The following is a 22466-nucleotide window of genomic DNA, read 5'->3' as shown; positions in this document are numbered from 1 at the left end:
TGTGTGGGTGGAAGGAACCTCCAGAAAGTTTTATATACTACAGCTCTGTCTTCAAATTTATCTAGGTGTTTTTTTTGGTCCAGGACTGAGTGGTGAAAAGGGGTCAACTCTAGCTTGTTCTACCATCTAGACAGGAAACAGGTCCATTTGTACATTGTAATTGATCACTTTTGTCCAGGCTATCTAGTTATTTTTTTCTTTTTGTTTTGTTTGGGGGGAGTCTGCAGATATGGAGTACTGAACCCAGCAAAGTGTGCTTGCTTTATTCCCCTAGAGATCTTACTTTACATCCAAGAACAGAACCCTCCTAGTGTAGCCTGTTATTTTCTCTAGCCGTATAATTCTCCAGACCAGACACCCCAACTTGTTCCAATCTTGAGATTACAAGGATTGATTCTGAGGAACTCAGCTTCAGCCAAACAGAAAGTCTTATATTTTGAGGGATATTTTTCGGTTGTGTTTGGGGTTTTGCCCATTTTTTCCCCCTCAAGCCTTTAAAAATGCCAAAAGGTAAGTCTTAGGAAGAGTCTAGGGATAACTTCATATAGTCTTCAGTTCTGCGAAGAGAAACAAGAAGAAAATAAAGAGAATACATTTTAATTGTGTCACCTTGGATCAGTTATATATTACCAATGCTTTTATTTTTTTAATAAGAGGAGAATAACTCAGTGCAGGGAAGGAGTCTTAAGGAAAGTTTCTAGACCTTTTGGGCATACACAAATAATGTAAGGATGCCTCAGGTTTTAAGAGGTGACTTCATCATTTGCAGCAGGATAGCCTACGCCCAAGAACACGAGTATCTACAGCATGTCTCATTTTCCCTCAGGAACATTTCACATTTCTCTCTAGCCCTATAAAGTGAAAACTGACAAGGATCTCTTGGACATTTGGGGAAAGGAGAAATACAGAACTGTGTCTGTAGTAAGTACTACCTTCTTTAGCCATCCCATGATTTGTTGCTCAGATTCATGAACAAGCCCTATCGGTTCAGAAAAAGGGGGTTCAACATGAGCTGCTCTATTTGTCAGAAGCCAGATTTGCTAAGCCCAGAATTGGAACTTGCAATGAAGGGGACTGTCATGCTGCATAGCTATCAACAAGCTCATTTTTGTACTGGAAGTTCATCCAACTTCCTTCAAAATTCCGTGAATGAAGCAAGATGATAAACCTTCCGTTCGTATAGTCCCATGGCAAATGCTAATTTTCAAATGTCCAAAAATGTAACCGTTCTATAAATGCTATTTTCATTTTCAATTTTTTTTTGTAAGTCAAATACTAGGTTCATAAATATTAAGAAAGCACAGGCTTGGTGAGGATTATTGTTGTGATAATGTGGATACTTGTAAACCATTCATCATAGACTGCTACTGAAAAGGCTATTGCTTGTACATAACATCTACTTCTTAAATCTCAGGCAAAGGGTTTGCATAAAATGTAAATGCTGTACTTTTTAAGCCGAAAAAGTCTTATTGCTGCACAAACTTTTTTCTCTTTTAAGTTAAGGACAGTTAAAGCAATATTTCTGAACTAATAACCATTTATAGTTATGCAGATGCTCTGTAGGTAATGAGATTAAAACCTAAAATGGATCATCTGAAGCTCCAGGAAGCCTTCAGATCTCTCTTCTGCATTTTCTTGGACATGTAAAGCATATTTCAGATTTAATTTACCGATTTCCCCTCTATGTTTGCTGTTAATTTGCTGCTGAATTACCTCAATGATCTGAAAACCTTCAGGACTGCAAAAACTATAGTTAGGGGATCATCCATAGTTTGTAGTTTAAACCCCATCTACCATCACTCCAAAATGTTTATTTTTGTTAATATAATAACAATTATTATGTAAATCAATGGCTTTATGTTTTACCTGAGAAATCCTAAAATTGCCTGGAATAGTTCTTTGCTGTAGAACTGTTTAATCTGATGGATTATTATCTAATTCTTATCTCTTTTACGAGGATATCCTTGCAAAATGCAGGTCAAAGCTGAGAGTTGACTTTCAAACCGAGAGTTTTGAAGGTTACCATCTGGAAAGCAAATTCATCCATTCTTCCTTCAAAATTCCGTGAATGAAGCAAGATGATAAAACTTTCATTCATACAGTCCCATGGCAGACGCCAATTTTCAAACCTCCTGGTAGCTTCCTGATTTTGACTCGCCTTTTATCATTTGTTGAAGAAGAACTGTACCCACAACATCTAATAGGTTTGCAGGCAGAAAATGTCTGACTGTGACAGGATCAGAAATATGAATAAGGAGACTAATTCCTTGTGCGTCCAATAATACTTGGCCAATATAGAATTCTATTCTATGAAATATAGAAGAATATACTGCAGAGACTGCAGATAGGCTAATGAGAACTAGAAGCTGAGAAGAAATGGAAAACAATCAAGGGGTCAAAGCAGCTTTCCTTGTTGTCCCCTCACCCCACCTTCTCTCTCTGCAGAAGTAAAGAAAAAAGGATTCGGTTTATTGATTTAATTTCCCATAGAGACAATTCCCGTAGACACTTATGGAGATGGTCTTGAGTGGAATATTCAGCAGCCATCTCTCACACCCAGGAAAAAGGACAGAAGCAATTCTTAAAGTATGGCAAAAAAGGTAATATTTGGAAGATATTCAGGTTGGCTCCTCCTTGACTCACTAAGTGGGAGGAGAGGAAAAACACAATCAGATTTGCAAAATTCTGTTATTGTAGTTTATCCCTATAAAGCTGACTTCTAATTTTCTTGTGGAATCTGTTTCCTGATCTAGTCAATCCCAAAAGGCTAGAATTTTCTCCAGTGTGATTTATTTCTTAATATAAATGAAAATAATAATAATAATAATCCAAGATCAGTTCTATGCCAGGCACATTTAGGAAATGTGTCACAAAAGAGAATTGGGTATAGGCTTAAAAAACAACAACATTGAATATTTATATGTCAAAATACAAAACTGGACTGTATAGTTTTTAAGAAAACTTACTACTGCTTTTGAAAATAATAGAAATTTTAAAACTATACAGCAGTCAGCTACTTCGTAGTCCAAAGGATCTTTTTGATTTACCAGTTCTTTCCATACATTGTTGCTGCATTTTTCACAAGGTGCTGCTGGTTCCCCAAACCAGATAACCATTAGCAGAAATAGGTCTTTCTGCCAGAAAATATTGGGCGAGCCAGATTGCTGATGTTTGGGAGATTATAACTGATCTACTTTTAGTGTCCTACTTCTTTAGTAAATAAAATTTACTAAATGTGGTTATTTTCACAAATAATATCTGCAGCAATATCCAGGTCTTTCTACTAGTTGGATCGGGTCATTGCTAAAGTTACTCAAAATCACAATCCAGATGAAATAGGTTAACTGAAGGCTTCGTGAACCTACCGTGTTTCCCTGAAAATAAGACCCTGTCTTATATTTTTTGAACCCCGAAATAAGTGCTTGGTCTTATTTTGGGGGGAGGTCTTATTATTTTGGGGCGTGTGGAGCAAGACGGGGCTCCTCTTGCCGTCTTACCTGATTTCCACCTCTGTCTCCCTAACCCTAACCTGAGGAAATGGTGGGGACCAGCTGCGCATGCACTTAAATATTTTTGGGGAGGGCTTATTTTAGCGCATGCACTCAAAAGCCCGTTTGGGCTTATTATCCAGGGAGGTCTTATTTTCGGGGAAACAGGGTATTGGGCAATGCATAGGATTTCACTATGGCTAGAAGGCACCCAGATGAAAAAGCTGACCTATTAAAAACTGGTCTGGTCTGAAAAGCTTTTCTGGGTTAACAGATTGAACACCATTTAAACTTAATTTGAAGAGTAACATTCCCTACCCATATACCCTGCAGAGGACAATAACTAAAATTTGACAATAATGCCTGTTGCCCCCAGTCTGGTTTGACTGGGAATTAATAGTAATTGTAATTCAAGATGTCCAAAAGCCCCAGGCTGGGGAAAGAAACACATGGCACTTTTATTGAGGGCACTAACTCCCCGCAAGTGTTTGTCCATCCTTCTTGGCTAACCTTCTATCGTGCTGCAGAAGATGAAATGAAGAAAAAAAAAAGGAGCAGAAACTTACCAGCCTCTCTTATCCCAAAGAAGCACCATGCTGGACAGGAAAGCAAAGCTGCTGGTAAAGGAGTGAGAGGAGGAAGAGGAGGAGGAGGAAAGTGGAGAGGAGGCAAATGACAAGAAGAGGTGAAGGTATTCACCATCCCAAGGCAACATGTAAACACACAGGGTTTCAGCAAGCAAAAATTATGGGGAAATTAGCAGAAGAGCATGCACTGAAGAGCAGGGTTGGCAGGTGCCAAGGGATAACTGTTCCAAGAGATCCCCACCCTTATGAAGGCTGGTGTTTGGGAAAAGGGAAACTGGAAAAATGTTTGGATGCCTTGATTAATCTTCTGCTCCTTTGGCTTATATATACAGGAGCTATTACAAATTGTCTAGTCCAAATTTAAGTATAGCTTATAGACTGATTTGTTGTTATAAGAAGACAATCTGTCTTGGTTTGGGTTTTATGTTTTGTTTTTTGTTTTAAAGAAAATAAAAAAGCAGGCCTCAAATGGAAAACTCTGCCCCCTCTTGCTGTACCTTCTTGGATTTCAGCAAGGGATTTTGGCCCAATAGCTTTTTAATGTCAGATGTTGTTCTTTTCGTTTAGGTGAATTGAATTTCAGATTGTGGTATCCAATTTGCTGCAAGCTTTTCTCATCGCTGAAGTTTAGATGAAAGGCAAGGACAAGTAGAAGAGCACCTCTATTTACTTTATCGTCACTCCATTCCTCATCTGATAAATGAATGCCTACTGGTAAGCAAGTATTTGTACATCTTTTCTCTCCCCCAAGTAGCTAACAGAACATGTGATACTGTTATAACAATCTGCATTCCATATTCTCCATCTCTGGTGGAATGGAAGTAGGAAAGCATGATGACAAAGAAACTTCCTTCATGCATTATAGAAGGGAAAGAGATCTACATATGTATTGGTAATTATATTTCCAAGAAGCACCTAAGCAGGATTTGAGAGTATTAGCCTCTCCCACTGTTAATCCCCAGCATCCAGTCTTCAGAGGAATAAATCTCTCTCTTGGAGGTAATATGCAAACATCATAATTAGCAACCATTGTTCACTTTCTTTTCTATTAATTTCTAATTTTCCCCAAATTTGCTGTAACTGCGAGAAGCAATTTTCTGTGCTTAGCACAGATCTATTGCCTTTGTCTTAACCTTCAAAACGAACCTCAGATTCTCAATTTCTCTCAGCTACCCCACTGAAAAAAATGTGATAAAAGACATTTTACAGCAAATGACCAGAATTACACATTCGGTTTGCCAAAAAAAAAAAAATGGTTTCCCTTTCTAAATCTGCTGTGTTATCATTATTTTAGCAACAGACAGAGCATTTATACGGTAGGGAACCTTCAGTTCTATAAATGTTGTTGAATTACAACTTCCAATCTGTTCCCTTCTCCCATTTGCCCTGGGTAGGTCTCGTGAAAATGGTAAAAAAAAAAAAAAGCACTTAGAGGACCACAGGTTCCCCATCCCATAGAATAAATATGTACAAATCTATTATGTTCTAAACTTCAGGAAGAAACTGCGGTTGAGAAGATCTGCCTCCCCTCTTGCTTAAACGGTCCTCTGTGGCTCAGACTGGTAAGACAGTCTGTATTAACAGCAGCTGCTTGCAATTACTGCAGGTTCAAGCCCCACCAGGCCCAAGGTTGACTCAGCCTTCCATCCTTTATAAGGTAGGTAAAATGAGGACCCAGATTGTTGGGGGCAATAAGTTGACTTTGTATATAATATACAAATGGATGAAGACTATTGCTTGACATAGTGTAAGCCGCCCTGAGTCTTCGGAGAAGGGCGGGATATAAATGCAAAAAATAATAATAATAATAATAATACTAAACACCTTGTATTAATGGAAATAACATGTAAGTTATCTACCATTTCATAGTGCTTAAAGCTGTCCCTAAGAGGTTTACAGAGTCAGCATATTGCCCCCAACAATCTAGATCCTCACTTTACTGACCTTGGAAGGATGGAAAGATGAGTCAAACTTGATCAGTGAGGATTGAACTCCTGGTGGTGAGTTGAATTACCTGCAGTACTGAATTCTAAACACTGCACCACCATGGCTCATAATACCAATTTAATACCAATTTAATCTTCAACAATTCACCAAAAATGCTAGGAAATATAGGTTTAAGAAATGTTATGAAGGATACAACACACCACTCCAAAAGTACGTCTCAAGATTTCTCCAGAAAAGACTAAATACTAAAAACTGAAGGAGATATTCGCAAATAGTGCACTTTAGCTAAAGGGATTTTGTTGGCAATTTCAAATGAGAAAACATCTTATCTTCATCTTCTGAGGGCATGCCACTATGAGGCCTTCATAGTGTCATCTTTCAAGGAAAATGAAAAACACAACATTAATGATTAGAATTGCAGATATGAAGGAAACCATTGTTCAAGCTTCAAAACTTGTATTAAAATTGTTTTATAAGTAAATACATAATGCAGGTCCTATTGGAATTAACTGGGTGTACATTTATAGGCCTGAAACTGACTTGAATTTAACCCATTTGCAATGCATTAAATGTCTGCTATTTAATGAAACACTGCAGCTCGTGCCTACAATCTAAATATTATTTATAGACTTGACTAAATAGCCTGAAGCTGGTGCCTCAGTAAGGAGCTATGACTAATCCTTGGAGCCTCTTTGACTGACGCCTCTCCTTCCCTGTTGTTTTTCTCCCTCTTTATGTTGTCTGATTCCTGAAGGAGTAAAGGCAAGCTTGGAGAGCAGCAAAAAGAAAGAGCAATATCCTCACTTTTTCTGAAAGACCTGTAACGCAAGCGAAGAGCTTTTTCTGTAAGTGGGTAAGGGCAGCATGTTGAGGAAGCAGGACAATTTATTCTGATGTCTATACAACAAGCTAAGGACTATTATTCTCTGGTGTCTGCAAAGCCCTTACAAATAGGCTTATAAATATCAGAGCAAACATGGGAGACACTGTATCTTGTAAGGCAAAATATCAAAGATCTACAGTACCATCCATAGTGTGCAACTGATGCCAATTTAAACAAAAGAGATTGAAGCATGCACTTTGATTTATTGTGCCACCGGTATCTCATAGTAGCTAAGAACAGGAGCTTTACATTGAAAAGCAAAACCTTTCTGCTGATATCAATGTACTGACTCTCAAGCAAGCTACTCTCTCAGCCTTAGTCTTCTCCATAGAAGCTGCTACATATGACTGATTAGGACAGACAGTTCCTCCAGCCCCCAAAGTTACAGAACTGCCCCCCAGAACTCATTGAATTGGCCAAGTTGCCCAAAGTTCGGACTTCAAATGGGAGGGACACATTCCTCCTCTTAGCTGTGGGTGAGGTAATAGATGGGAAAGGCCAGCAGCATATGTTCCACTAGGCAAAAGTGCACCTCTTTTGTTCGGCTGAACTATGGTGCTCCTGATAAATGAAACGGGGCACAGAAGAGAGGGAGACTAATTTATTAGTTATGAATAGGGAGAAGGGGAGGAGGTGCAGGGAGAGGGAAAAAAACATGGTCAACTTTAGTTTTCAGTCACATTAGCAGAGGTTATAGGTGGAACCACTACTACTAAGAAGTATCATCTCCTTACCAAAAAGATTTGCTAGAATGTTTGTGGCCGAGGACCTAAGGTACTTGCTACAGGGATGTGAGGTCAGAGGTCAGCTCAATCCTGCAATATAATAAACGCAGCAAACCTGGGTCACATCAAAATGGCAGCAATGCCAGGCAATGCCAACAGGAGGAAAAAAAAAAGAAGAAGGCCAGGAAGGGTCAGGATGCACACGCAGGCACATGGCAAGAAGAACCAAAGGCTCGAAGGGCGGATGGCATGGCTTTCCTCAGCTGATTCAGTGTAGCTCCTTACCTGACGGCAACCCTGCCCAATGAAACCACAACAAAGGAGGAGGGTTTGGAAAAGCCTGAAAATGGAAAAATGCTGATGCCACCACCAGCTCTCCGAGGGAGGGAGGGGGGGAAACGAAAGAAAAAAAAACTGGGAGAAACAAACACAGACAGACAGACAAGGTCACTGTGACAAGAAACAGAGAAACCGTTAGAAGAAATGCAACAGTCTGCCAGATGCCCATTAGCAGAAGAGGTGGGGGGTGGGGGAGGAGGGAGTTTGCAAACAGCTCTGCACAGGCCAAGGCAGCAAGCATTAAGTAGGGCAGGTGAATTTGGAAAGTGGGATACAGGATACAGGAAACCCTAGTCAATCATGGTGCAGGTGGAAAAGGTTAACAAAACCTTTCTTTCCATAGGAAAGAGCTGTCCTAGGGAGTTACTCAGGTTTGTGTCAGGTAAAAGATCAGTTTTGGTTATTTTTAAACACTTGTGTAACAAAGGTCAGGGAATTGGTTTCATTATTGTTTCAAAGGTGCTTTTTTCAAGAGGCTTTGTTATGGTTGCATTTGTTCCTCTGTAATTGTTTATTTTATTCTACAAAGCTGCTCCAACCTATTCCGAGTGACATAGGATTCCTGAGAATGTGCCTGATAAATTAGCATTTACACTTGACTTCTCCAGTGCGTAATTCTTCAGATGTATGGGACGCAAACCCTTAACATTTCCAACCAACATGGCAGGTGGAATATATTTGGAGGGCATCACGTCAGAGAAGGCTGATCTGCACAATTGTTAAAGCAGGCCTGCGTAACACCTAGTGTCTAGAACTGATGCAGCTTTGCATTTAGTTCCCAAGGGCTCAAAGTGCATCTGCTGGTTGTATAATGAGATGAAGTATGTAATTCTATTAATAATAGTATTTGGTCAGCTGCCTATGGTACACAACTGGTATGGCAAGTTTTGGCACATGGGATCTTGCTGTGCATGACTGACTGCTATAGTCACAGCATTACCTGGGTTTATAGCTATAGCTTCTAAAGGCCTATTAATGCCACTTTTCTCATAGTGCCCAATAGAATCAAATAAATAATCTAAGGTCCAGGAAGACAGTATCTAGTCATAACTAGTCAAACTAGATTCATCAATAGGTAGAGGAAATTGAGGAAATTAATATAAATCACACCATTCACAAAGCAAAAATGAGCACAGCAATTAGATCATTATCTAGAGCCTCTTTTGCCTGCCAGTGATGCCTCAGTTAAAAACTAGCTTATAATTTTGGAAGAATGGGAGATAAATAACACTTATAGTCTAAGATGGCTCACAGTATTGATGATGATACACAATAGCCTTAAATAAAATGTATACCAAAATGAGCTTTGATTGTATCTTTTGTAGATACAATCTACAAAAAAAAAAAAAGAAAATCTACAAAGAATGTAGTTTAGATGAATCTCAGCAAATAATCCAAGTTCGTGGATTTGTATCTTTGCTGTATTGTTAAATTATTGCAAAACTCTCTCCCAAAGAAACACTGCATTAACAATATTTGAAGGCATTTCAACAGAACAGGGAATGAGCATCTCTTTAATCAAAGAGACCATTTGTAAGACATTCAATGGAGCAGACAAGGGGGCTTCAGATCTCTTCCTGATGTAAAATTCAGCAGATAAATGTACTACACCAGATACTTTAGGAAAGACTGTTCTTCTTCAAACCATATATATGGTTGGTATATCATTCATTTTAATAGTGTAACTACTAAATTTGGAGAATACCATATTCTCCAAATTAGGACTGATAAAAGGATCATCTGTATATTTAAACTGAATATATATATTTAAAGGAAGAAGTTTTCACTACCCAGTCTTGCCCAACTCTAGGGGACCAGTGCCCATCTCTATTTCCTAGCCGAGAGAGACAGCATTAGCCAAAAATGGTTCCGTGGTCATGTAGCCAGCATGGCTATAGGCCAAGGTGCATACCTTTCCATCAAAGTGGTACCTATATATCTACTTGCATTTTCATGCTTTCGAACTGCTAGTTTGGCAGGAGCTGGGGCAAGAATGGGAGCTCACTCCATCATGTGCTACTTGGATGGTCTCAAACTGCCAACCTTCTGATCAACAAGCCCAACATCTTAACTGCTAGGGCACTACGCCTCCTATATACACATTTAAATCCTGTTAAATTCACTCACAGAATCCCTTGTCAACCATGTAAATACGTGGTTACATAATTGCTTGGCCCCACCAAAAAATCCACAGTAGAAATGACGAACTTCTAGCTAAGAATTAATTTTGTTTGTTGGTGTACATCTTAGATCAAGAACTGGGTAACAGGAGGCACATATGCGTTGACAACTTGACATTCCTAGTTAAACAGGAGGAACATTGGTATAGGCAACTTCTCATGCTGCAGTACTGAAGGGTTGACAAAAGCATTGCCTGAAATTCTACACAGCTGTTCAGCAGAAAGGAAAACTCATCCATTGGATTTGATCCTTCCTAGTAGAGGTATGCACAACTCATTCCCCAGATTTACAAGTAATCTATCCCCAAATAATACTAAGACCCCAATTCCTCCCCAGTTTTGACAAATACTGTAATTTTTAATTTAATATATATATAATTTAATTATATATATTATCATACTATGGTTCTGTTTAATTAACTGTATTTAATTTCAATTAACTTTCAATTAAACCAAATTCAGTTTTGCATTTCATGGACCCAATTTTTTTTACCATGCCCCTTTCCCTCCACATTGTGTTACTCAAAAAATGTGCAGCTTTCTGATCAAAAGAAAGGATCCACACAATGGGATCAAATTATTTGTACTGAAAGCAACCAGATGAACTTGAATTTAGTGGCTCATCTAAGCCTCCACCAAATGGTCTGATAAAAACTTAGCTCCTTAAATGTTCTATGGGAATTTTGTTTGCAACGGTCACATTAGGTTTGATTACCTATTATAATTATGAGTTTATATGTTCTTTCAACTTTTCCCCCTTATCAGAATATTCTATTCAAAAACATTCAATTTTTGTAGATTTAGTAGCATTTTCAGCTGAACTCTGATAGATGAAAGAGCAATATTTTTACTTTTGTGTATCCTAATAGTTTAGAAATTTTACTGCTGAATAAATACTAATAATGCAACAATGGAACTATTGTGAAGAATGTATTTTTAAAGTAAAAGTCGGGTTTTATGGGGCTGATTAAATTTGCAACAACATGAACCTCATCTAGTCAGATCATTAATGGCTCAGCCTTTGGAACTCTATTTAGAAACACATTTTTCTTAAGCTCACAGTAAACATAATGGAGCAAAATTTGTAAGCAAATTTTAACAAAACATTTGTAACAATATAAGCCAGAATTGCAAGATCTTTAGCAAAAGGGAATACAGCATTGATCTATTTTTCTAAACCAGGAAAACAATGTTCTAAGCACACTCTATCAGTATATACTTATTCCCAGCTGCATCTGTGCTGCAATGGTTCTTCCATACTATTCCTAAACAATTTCTGAGATAGCAAGTAATTTATTGAATTTATTTCTGAATAGCCAAATGTCTGGGAGTCAGGAAACCATTACAATTTTCTTAATGCTAAACTGAAATATTTGACCTTGGATATTTTTTGGCATTTATGGCAAATAAAAACAGTTTTTGTAAAATGTTAGAATTGGAAGAAATTTTTTATGGGGGATATGAAGACTTGTTCTGTCATCACTTTAAAGTGCTTGGTAATCATAATAAGGACCAAGGTATGGAAGATTTATGTGGAGTCTTGTTTAAACTGAGCCTACTTGGTGGTTTTGGCACCAGAACATCCACTGTAAATCTTGCTACTTTGACAAATGTTCTGTGAAATGAGAAGCAGCCAACAGATCCATTTCCAAGGAAGTGGGCAAGACTGAGTCATCACCCAAGAATTTAATCTTTGATCCTAAGACGACTATACTGGTTCAACTGGGAAAGCTAAATATATCCAAGACCAGCTATACTTGATGGGACACGGCAGCTTAGAGGAAATGAGAGGGGTCAGAATCTTGAGTTATTCAGTTGAATTTAAAGAAAATCCAACTTACCTTTGTTCCTCTTCAAGTTCTTCTTTGGTCATCATTGTTTTATACTGGTTTCCTCTCAGTTTGCCAGGACTATATTTAAAAGAGAACTTTTCATCTGCTACAAGACAATGAGACAAAGAAGAGAAAGAAGAGTTTTTTGTGTGATGAAGTTATTAACATACTGAAATATGTTATTTTTAAAATCACATTCTCGTCAATCTCCTTGTTCTTTTCCTCCTTCCCAGTTATGTTTATATATATGGTAGAATCTGGTGACTGAAAAGAATTGCTAGATCCTGCCAACTTACTTTGTTATTTAGGTGTGTTTGATTTATAAGGAGGAATTTTAACCCATTCAGTTCACTGCTGAACCAGATTTGGGGATCTAGCTAGTTGGACAAGAGAAAGAACTGGAGTTTTTGAAAGGCTTCCAATAATGAAAATTACTTGTATTAAAAACAGAATATGTTCCGAATCATTGTATAAATCATGATTACATAAATTGTAGCATGCAGTACAATGTGTGAATCCAATTTCTGTGTTAATATGGACAACTGTTAATGCTACTAGCTGGCCACAAATGGATGGAAATTATCCATTCTACTTTTCCATCATCTGATAAGAACAGAATTTTTATGCTGTTGGTTGGGATTTGCCTCTTTTCTTCATGTAATAATAACAAATTATGCTTCCTGATCCCCCTAAACTACAAATCTGCTCTCATTTATAATAATAAACCGGTTATAATAAACCAATACCCAGCCAGAGGTTTTACCTCTTTTGCATATGCTAAATCATTGCTTCACAGTAAATTGGATTCAGTTATTATTTATTAGATTTATTTGCTGCTCCTCTGGGCCTCGAGTTTAAAGCCCCAAATCAAGGAGATGTAGCTATGTCTTTTTTAGTGGAAAGATGGTGGTAGAGAATGTCATTCTTAAAACTTCTATTTGTAACTACAGTATTGATACCATGTTTTTTTTTTTTAATCAAGTCTTTATTTTATTTTTTAAAATGTATACCTATCATTGTGAATGGCACAATGTTTGAGAATCATACATTTCAATACATATAAACATATTCCCAGTTATTACATTCCATTTTCCTTATTTCATATTATTTACTCCTATCTTTTACACAAAATTTTAACTTTCATATAAATATTAACTAGTATGCTTTGTTGTTGTTGTTGTTGTTAGTTGCGAAGTCGTGTCTGACCCATCATGATCCCATGGAGAATATTCCTCCAGGCCTTCCTATCCTCTACCATCCTCTGGAGTCAATTTAAGCTCACGCCTACTGCTTCAGTGACTCCATCCAGCCACCTCCTTCTCTGCCGTCCCCTTCTTCTTTTGCCCTCAATCTTTCCCAGCATTAGGCTCTTCTCCAGTGAGTCCTTCCTTCTCATCAGGTGGCCAAAGTATTTCAGCTTCATCTTCAGGATCTGGGCTTCTAAAGAGCAGTCAGGGTTGATCTCCTCTAGGACTGACTTGTTTGTTCGCCTTGCAGTACAAGGGACTTGCAGGAGTCTTCTCCAGCACCAGAGTTCAAAGGCCTCAATTCTTTGGTGCTCAGCCTTTCTTATGGTCCAACTTTCACAGCCATACATTGCAACTGGGAAAACCATAGCCTTGACTATATGCACTTTTGTTGGCAGGGTGATGTCTCTGCTTTTTAGTACGCTGTCTAGATTTGGACAGGAACAAGCGTCTTTTAATTTCTTGGCTGCAGTCCCCACCTGTGGTGATCTTGGAGCCCAGGAAAATAAAATCTGTCACTACCTCCATTTCTTCCCCATCTATCTGCCAGGAATTGAGAGGGCCAGATGCCATGATCTTAGTTTTCTTAATGTTGAGTTTCAAGCCAACTTTTGCACTCTTCTCCTTCACCCGCATCAAGAGGCTTTTTAGTTCCTCTTCGGTTTCTGCCATTAGAGTGGTATCATCTGCATATCTGATATTTCTCCCAGCAATCTTAATTCCAATTTTTGTTTCATCCAGCCTTGCCTTTCTTATGATGTGCTCTGCATATAAGTTAAATAGGCAGGGCGATAGTATACAGCCTTGCCGGACTCCTTTCCCAATTTTGAACCAATCAATGGTTCCGTGTCCAGTTCTCACTGTTGCTTCTTGACTCGCATACAGGTTTCTCAAGAGACAAATAAGATGGTCTGGTATGCCCACCCTTTAAGAACTTGCCACAATTTTTTGTGATCCACACAATGAAAGGCTTTAGCATAGTCAATGAAGCAGAAGTAGATGTTTTTCTGGAACTCCCTAGCTTTCTCCATGATCCACCATATGTTGGCAATTTGATCTCTAGTTCCTCTGCCTCTTCGAAATCCTGCCTGTACTTCTGGTAGTTCTTGCTCCACATACTGCTGGAGCCTAGCTTGTAGGATTTTAAGCATAACCTTACTAGCATTGTAATGAATGCAATGGTGCGATAGTTTGAACATTCTTTGGCATTGCCTTTCTTTGGAATTTGAATGTAAACTGACCTTTTCCAATCCTGTGGCCACTGCTGAGTTTCCAAATTTTCTGACAAATTGAGTGTAGCACTTTTACTGCATCGTCTTTTAAGATTTTGAATAGCTCAGCTGGAATACTGTCTCCTCCACTACCTTTGTTGTTGCTCAGTATGCTTTAGCATAGTTAATATTTATATTAACTAGTATGCTAAACTAGTTAATATACTAGTATAATATTTAGTTTATACTAATATAATAGTTAATATTATACTAGTATGCTAAACTAGTATAATATATTACTAGTTAACTAGTATTATCTTCCGTTATAGTATAACCCTCAAGAAAAAAATATATGAAATTGTCCATCTGTTTTCTTTTCTCCTGTACACCATTTTTCACCCATTTTTATAACATCCCTCTTCTTTCTCCTCCCTCTCCTCTACTCCCCTCTCTTTCTCTCTCCTTCCCTCCTTCCTTCCCCTCTCCTTCCCTTTCTCCTTCTCTTTTTCTCCTGTCCTCTCTATTTCCCGCTTCTATCTCCTTCCCTTTCTACTCTACTCTTCTCCTCCCCTCCCCTCTCTCCTTTTCCCTCTCTACGCTTACTCTTTCTTCCTACTCCCTTCCACTCCACTCCATTTCCCTCTCTTTTCATTGTTGCATATAATATTCCCAATACCTATAGAATATGATGTATTTTCCAATTACTATCTCTTTCAATTATAACCATACAACTTCTTTGATTAAAAAATCAAACAGACTTAATCATTTAGACATATATTGTTAAAATAATAATCATAATTATACTATCATATTATTAATTAATCCTGTTAATAATTTTATATACATCATCATTCTAGTCACACATATATATATATGCAACTGCAATATTATTATTTTAATACTAACATCACAGCATACCATCTAAATATCAGTTTCTTACAACCTCACATTTCAAGCTTAACACTATTTTCATTCTTTGTTTCTATTTTTCATATTTCTTTTCCTAACTTATTTGACTTTGTGATTTATTGCTTTACATCCTTCCATTCTAAAATTCCACTAATATTTTTCTTTTTCCCCCGTTCCATATTATTATATTCAAAGACATGATACTGTTTTATCATTCATATTCCCATTTTCTACCTCTTCCTTTCTATATATTTTAAAATTAATACACATAAATATATCTACTTTCACTTTACCTACACAATCATATTGTATACACTTTTAATAATGCCATCATTCAACCATATCATTCTAATATTAATACAATTACTATATAATCATGACATATCTTTAACTCTTTTTTCCCCTTAACCATTATCTCTTACACACATCCCTTCCTTTAATCTTACCTTTTTTTTAACTTGTCTCCCCTGTTTTCCTCTTAAGTCTTTCATTCCATCTACTTCAAGGTTTATATTCTGAATCCATAATTTAATTTTTTCTCCTTGCCCTGTCTTTCCCCACTGTTTAATTTGAGAGTTTTCTGTTCTAAATCCTATCATTTCTCCCCAAGCCCCTTCTTGTTCTTCCCATTTCTTTTAAAAAGCTTTTAAAGTGTTTTCCCCCTGTTTTAATTCCTCAATTCTTCTTAATTTTAATAGTGTCTCCTCCCTGTTATCTTCTGTTTTCTGGTTTCTCAGTTCTAATTCTCCTTCTGTTCCAGTTGATAATTCAATTTTCCTTCTTCTCCTGATCTTTGCTCTTCATCTCTTGTATACAATTTTCCAGTCTTCTATCTATACAATCCAATATTTCCACCATATCTTTGTGCAATTCCAGGATAAGGTCCTTAATGTCTTTGTTATTTTGAGTTATTAACTCCATTTCGTTTAGGTCACCTCAATCATCAATTCAGAAACCAGACCTCCTAATCAAGTTTAAATGTCTCATCAATGTCCCATCAAATCAGTTACTTACTTCAGAGATCCTCCACTCAAGTCGTTTTTGTATATTCAATAGTATTTAGGGGTCCAGACACCAATTCTTTTTTTTAATATTCCAGTCTCCAGTGGTTAGAAAGTAAATATTCATCGTTCAACAGTTATTTCCGTTCATTTCAATATTTGCTCCCGAGTCACAAAAATGTACTATCATCAGCAGATGGTGCTCTTTACCTGATAAGTTTCCTCTCTGCTTTTTTTGTGATTCTCCTGCTGTTCTACTTTTATTTTGACACACCCAGTTTATTTCTCTTGCTTAGTTTATTTTATAGCTCCATTATTTGGGGGGGAAAAAGGTAGGTTTATAGTTCCAGCATCTTAATATGCCTTCTTAATATTATGCCTTTTATTTTGGGGATTCCATTTCCCACTTAATTTTCTTTTTAAACAGATAATTACTTCTTTAAATTTCCAATATGCTTTTTTTACACAATAATTGCACGCTGCTATAGCAAATTGTTATAAAAGGTATTCCCCTTAAATTTTTTGTGGGTCCAACTTCAGCTGTAAATCTTTTCTTACCCAGATGACACACCATTCAGCATTTCTCTACTCCTGCACAAACTTATGGTTCTGGCTGTTCCTCGGCTTCCTGGCAGCCATTTTGACTGCCACTGCTCCTAGTCTTCAGATGAGGGAGGTTTCCAAGTCAGGGAGGGGAGATGCGGCTCTGCTCAACCTGCAAGGCAGTCCCCCCTTGTTTCACCACCCCTCCAAGGTGGCTATGGCTTCTAGTAAAGCCCCCAACAGGGAGAGCTCAGAACGGATCCGCAGAGGTTGCAGATCTCACACCGAAAGCTCCGGAAGTTCAACCGGAAACTCAGTATTGATACCAGGTTTGTTGAAGAGGTTCAGCGATGTCTTCACCATTAGAGTCTGAATAATGCAGCTAATTTGAGTACACAAATATGCCATAACATTAGCAGCATAATGACATAACTGTCAGCAATTTGCAACTCATTTGAAAGAATATAGAGCCATCAAATAGGATCTTGCTCCTAATCTGTAATAAGCTTTAACCAGAAATGACATGTAATTTTCATTAAAGGTCCAAGCACTGTTGCCCTTGGGATCACTAGGACACAGATGGGAAGGAAGCACTTTGTACAGTATTTGCTTAGCACTTAGCAAGGTTATCTTGCCACAATATCTGGAAATGGTAGCAATCTTGGGAGCTGAAAGGAAAAAGCCAATTTTTACCATCCAAATTTAATTTTATGTTAAGGTTATAATCATCAAGGTTTACACAGCCAAAATGGCAACTTCTACACAGATAGTAATATCAGCAGACTTGGGAGTAAGCCCAATGAAATATACTATTTTAAAAAATATTTAAAAAGCTAACATTGGGCATGTTCAAGTGCCATGAAAAATTAATTGTTGGGAGGAAAATGGGTGAGAGAAGACATGGAAGGAGGCATGGCTGAATAAGTGTGTACAAAAACAAACTCCATTCCTATGTTTTGTTGTACTGTGGGTCCCCTATGCATATATACAAAATGTACAGACTGGACATTATGGTTATCCTATTAGGCATAGCCTCTTGAGAAGTTTATAATCTCTGGAGAAAAATCTCTAATGCTGGGAAAGGTAGAAGGAAAGGAAAGAAAATGATGATTCAATTATAGCAGATGGATGTAATGATGAATGGGATAGAATGGGATGAATGGGATTTTTTTGGAGAAGACCTGTCTATGTGGTAGCTAAGAGCTGATAACAATTTGATGGCACTTAATCCAGTTCTGGCCACCACAATATAAAAAAGATGTTGAGATTCTGGAAAGAGTCCAGAGAAGAACAATAAGAATGATTAGGGGGCTGGAGGCTAAAACATACAAAGAACAGTTACAGGATTTGGGTATGTCAAGTCTAATGAAAAGAAGGACTAGGGGAGACATGATAGCAATGTTCTAGTATTTGTGGAGCTCCTAAAATGAGGGGGATCAAACTATTTTCCAAAGCAAAAAGACTAGAAACAATGGATGGAAACTACCAAAGAAGAGAAGCAACCTAGAACTAAGGAGAAATTTCCTAATGGTGAGAACAATCAATCAGTGGAACAACTTGCCTTCAGAGGTTGTGGGTGCTCCATCACTGGAGGCTTTAAAAAAGAAACTGGACAATTATTTGTCTGAAATGGTATAGGGTCTCCTGTTCAAGCAGAGGGTTAGACTAGAAGATCTCCAAGATCCTTTCCAACTCTATTATTCTATGTTCTGTGTTCTACTTAATAAACAAGTCTAGTCATCTACAAAGCTGTACCATTTCAACCCAGATTCTCAGAATAAACCTAGGGCCTTACTCTTTATTATTGACCATTTACAAAGTTTCTGATTCTCCTAGCAAGATTTTGTACAGTTTGATTCATTTTAGGCATCAAGTAAAAGTCCTTTAATATACCTCTTTATAGTAGAGTGTTAGGATGTAAATAATACAATGTGAGTAATTCCCATTGATTCACATAGGCCTCAGTACTGAATTGACTTGGATTTTTATCATCTGTAAATGGCTTCCACAATCATTATTTTAATATCACTATTCTACATTGTTTGAATTTCTAAATGGTAGCTTTGTTTAAGAATGCTGCAGAAATAGCAACAATAAATTTGTGGTGTCTTAAAAATAAGGGTGTGTAAAACATTCTGAGTTCGAGCTATTTCATTGTACAAAACAGGCTGTTCCAACTTAACTGGAAGAGTTCCAATCTTAAAATAACTTTTAAAATAATGGTTAGTCAGAACACATCTAGTGAGACAGCAACAATTTGATTCAAGCTTAGAACAGAGCTGAAACATAATGCACACCTGTCCTTAAAAACAAACTTTATTAGAGCATTGTAGCCCTTACAAATGGGGGAGTACGTACAAATACTATTATGTGAACAAAGTGATTGTTAATTTGAGTTTAGGACATAGCACAGGACAAACAGCAATTTCTTAGCCTCTTTTTTGTGGCCTTTAGAACTGAAGGACTAATGTGAAAGAAGATGGCTGAGGTGATTTAGTCATAGAGAAAATGAACAAGGGTGAATATATGTGTCTCATGATAATGTTCAACCCAACTGACCCAGATTGGATCCTGCAAAATGAACGAGGATTGAACTGTAAAACAAAGATATATTAAAAAAAAAAGGTCTGAAGAGGTTTGAAAAAATCATGTTTGATGGAATTCAAAGACAATTAGTAAAAAGAGAAAAAGAAGCTTTGGAATCCCATTAACTCAGCATGAAATGGAAGTTCTAAACTTCTATAAGACTTAAAAATGGAAATTATATTCTGAGATCTAAGTTGTATCTCCTGGCAGAATGAACTCTGAATATTGCATACTTATCTGAATAATACGTTATCTGAGTTCTTACAATGTGCTAAGCCAGAATATACAAAATACGATGACTGGATTTATACAATGTGATAAAAACAAAAGAGAACAAAGGACATTATGGTTTGTTATGAGTTGTGAAATAGGCGTATCGTAACTAGGTTGGAAAAATCTAGATGACCACTCAATGGCTGCAGATATAGTTGTTGTTATGTCTTGAAGTCGTGTATGACCCATCGTGACTCCATGGACAACGTTCCTCCAGGCCTTCCTGTCCGCTACCATCTATTTCTTTGGTGCCATAATATGGTTATCTAAAACCTTTGCAGCCCATACATAGTACAATTACTAGGAATGGAGGCATTTTTTTTATTTTGAATTCTAGGAGCTGCAGTCTAATACATCTTGAGAGAACCAGTTGAGGAATGCTGATGCAAATGATATGGATACTAAAATGTCAGATGGAATTCAACTGTATCCGATTTGGGCTGGGGAAGAATCATGTCTCTAGGACTTAGATGAATGAGGACAATAGCTGTATCAAGTGCTGATCGTTTTCCATCTATCACCCCAGCAACTAATTTTAATACCAAATTAAAAAGCAGTCCACTTGTAGTTAAATCAGTCAACATGGAAACAATTTAAATTGCTCCAGACCCTTTTAAATGTATTGAATAGGTTATAGGCCTCTTGCATTGCCTGTTTCTAATTTAACTCCATGATTCTCTTTCTCTTTTAATACAATATGAAAGCTCCCCTCTATTAACATCACAACCCTGCTTCTACCATTTTGTGCAAAGCTAAAATTATCTTTCAAGGGCATACAGTTTGCTAACTTTATTTGTTGTGTTCTTTGGAGCTGGCGAAGGAAAGGGAAATATCCTCATGCATTCAATCTTGCCTTCATCTAAATTTCAGTACCCCTTTTCAAATTCTGGAGTTGTTAGATGTGTAATGGGAGTGAAATGACCTACTTTAAATAAAGGATCTGGAAAAAGACATTTTTAAAGACATAGCTACTCTCCATTCATTAAAAGCCTATAAGAAGACACATCATTTCTTTCAAAGGTCATTTCCTTGCAGCCATATTTTCAACAGAGAGCTTTAATTGAAAGACTTCTTACATATTGTACCAGGCGTGGGTTCTACTTACCTTTACTACCGGTTCACATTGTGCCCGTGCGTGCGCGCTCGCATGCGCAGATCATTTTTGATGATGTTCGGGTCAGTGGGCGGAGCCTCCCGCCAGTTTTACTACCGGTTCTATAGAACCGGTCCAACCGGGGGCAACCCACCACTGCATTGTACCTTATGCTACTATGCCTATTTGCTCAGAAGTAAGCCCATTTAAATCAGCAGCATTGACACAGACTGTTCTATAGCTTAAATACAATTAGGCATGTAGCTATAGTTGCCATTTTCTAAAAAAAACTTTTGTGGATTTTCTTTTGTTGAAGCTGGAGTCAAGCTCATGTTCAGAACCAACCAAAATAAAAATATTCCCATTTTAAAAATTAACAAAAATTAAAACAAAGAAATCAGGACACAGGATAAAAATAATAGGGACAAATTCATTTAAAACAGATGCTTACAATTGTGGCTCCTCCAGAAGTACATATAATGAAATGGATTAAGGAAGTGCAACATTTGCTATCTCATCTTTTAAAATCCATATGACAGCTAAGGACCTCACTTTCTTTGTCTACCAGTCCTCCTGTGAATGTATCTGAATTATGTAATTCTCACTTGAGGAATACATCAGCTGATAACAGCTATAAGGGTAGAGTCCAAAGATTTGATAGGATGTCCAGAAAACAAAACCCCTGAACACCTGTTCCCTCTGCCAGTTCACACCATCAGTATCATCTCATTTATCCCTTGGTGTGCAAACATTATCTGATGCTGAGCTCTGATAATCAAAATTAGATGTTCTTTCTTTTTCATTTAGCAATTCATTGCACCTCAAGTCATCTGTTCCAAATGTAGTCTTTGGAACTACATCTTCTAAACTCTATGTAGAAGTTGCAACAGAAGAGAATATTTGCAGTTTAGGGTTGAACTTGGGAATCCTTGGTGTTCCCTGAGCTCAATTGTTTTCTTGCAGACATTTCCTTACCCAGCTAGGTAACTTCATCAATGGGAGTGGATGTGAAGTTTGTTCCCTGTTTATGTACAGTAGCTTTCCCTGCCAGTGTAAGTGGTGAGGGATGGTTTTCTCCTTGATAATTCCTTGATTCTTTGATTGTTTGTCTGGTGTTAATCCCTGCTTACACTATCTGGTGTTGGCTGCTAAAGAGAATGCGTTTGCTTTCTTCTTAGCTTTTTTCACGGATTCTCCTTGAATGCTGTGTGAATGTGGTTTATCTCTATATTTCTATTGTTGGCTAATTTGTTTGTATGGCAAGTTTCCAGGAATTCTCTAACAGTACTGGATTTAGCTTGGTCTAAGATGTCAGTTTCCCAATTGAAAGCATGGTTGAGTTTGTCCAGTGCTGTGAGATTAAAGAGTTTTTCATCATGTCTTCTGAATTTTAATTGATGTCCATGGATGCCTTCTGCTAGTCTCCTCCTCATCTGTTCTACTTAGAGGCTGTTACAGTCTTTACCCTATAAGTTATAGATCAGGGATCTCCAACCTTGACAACTTTTAAGACTTGTGGACTTCAACTCCCAGAATTCCTCAGCCAGAAAAGCAGTTATAGATCACTCTTTCTTCTTCTTCTTGGACTACTGGATCTTCTGGTTTACTTAAGATGTTTTAGA

The 22466-nt window shown here is 37.5% G+C and overlaps 1 protein-coding gene and 1 long non-coding RNA gene across 2 annotated transcripts in view; one reads left to right on the top strand and one right to left on the bottom strand.

Annotated features, from left to right (window-relative positions):
• JMJD6 (jumonji domain containing 6, arginine demethylase and lysine hydroxylase) overlaps positions 1 to 22466 on the bottom strand; it is a 92477-nt gene that overhangs the window by 17500 nt on the left and 52511 nt on the right. Inside the window, 1 exon segment of the mRNA XM_058170524.1 lies at positions 11991 to 12087. Coding sequence (XP_058026507.1) covers positions 11991 to 12087 — 97 coding nt within the window.
• On the top strand, positions 565 to 11969 carry LOC131191909 (uncharacterized). The gene is made up of 3 exons (XR_009153601.1): positions 565 to 4789; positions 6777 to 6867; positions 10220 to 11969. It is a non-coding gene; the product is annotated as an uncharacterized LOC131191909 (long non-coding RNA).

This window comes from Ahaetulla prasina, chromosome 2, assembly GCF_028640845.1.
Source record: "Ahaetulla prasina isolate Xishuangbanna chromosome 2, ASM2864084v1, whole genome shotgun sequence".
NCBI lineage: Eukaryota > Metazoa > Chordata > Lepidosauria > Squamata > Colubridae > Ahaetulla > Ahaetulla prasina.
This window is presented reverse-complemented; position numbering and strand designations above follow the sequence as displayed.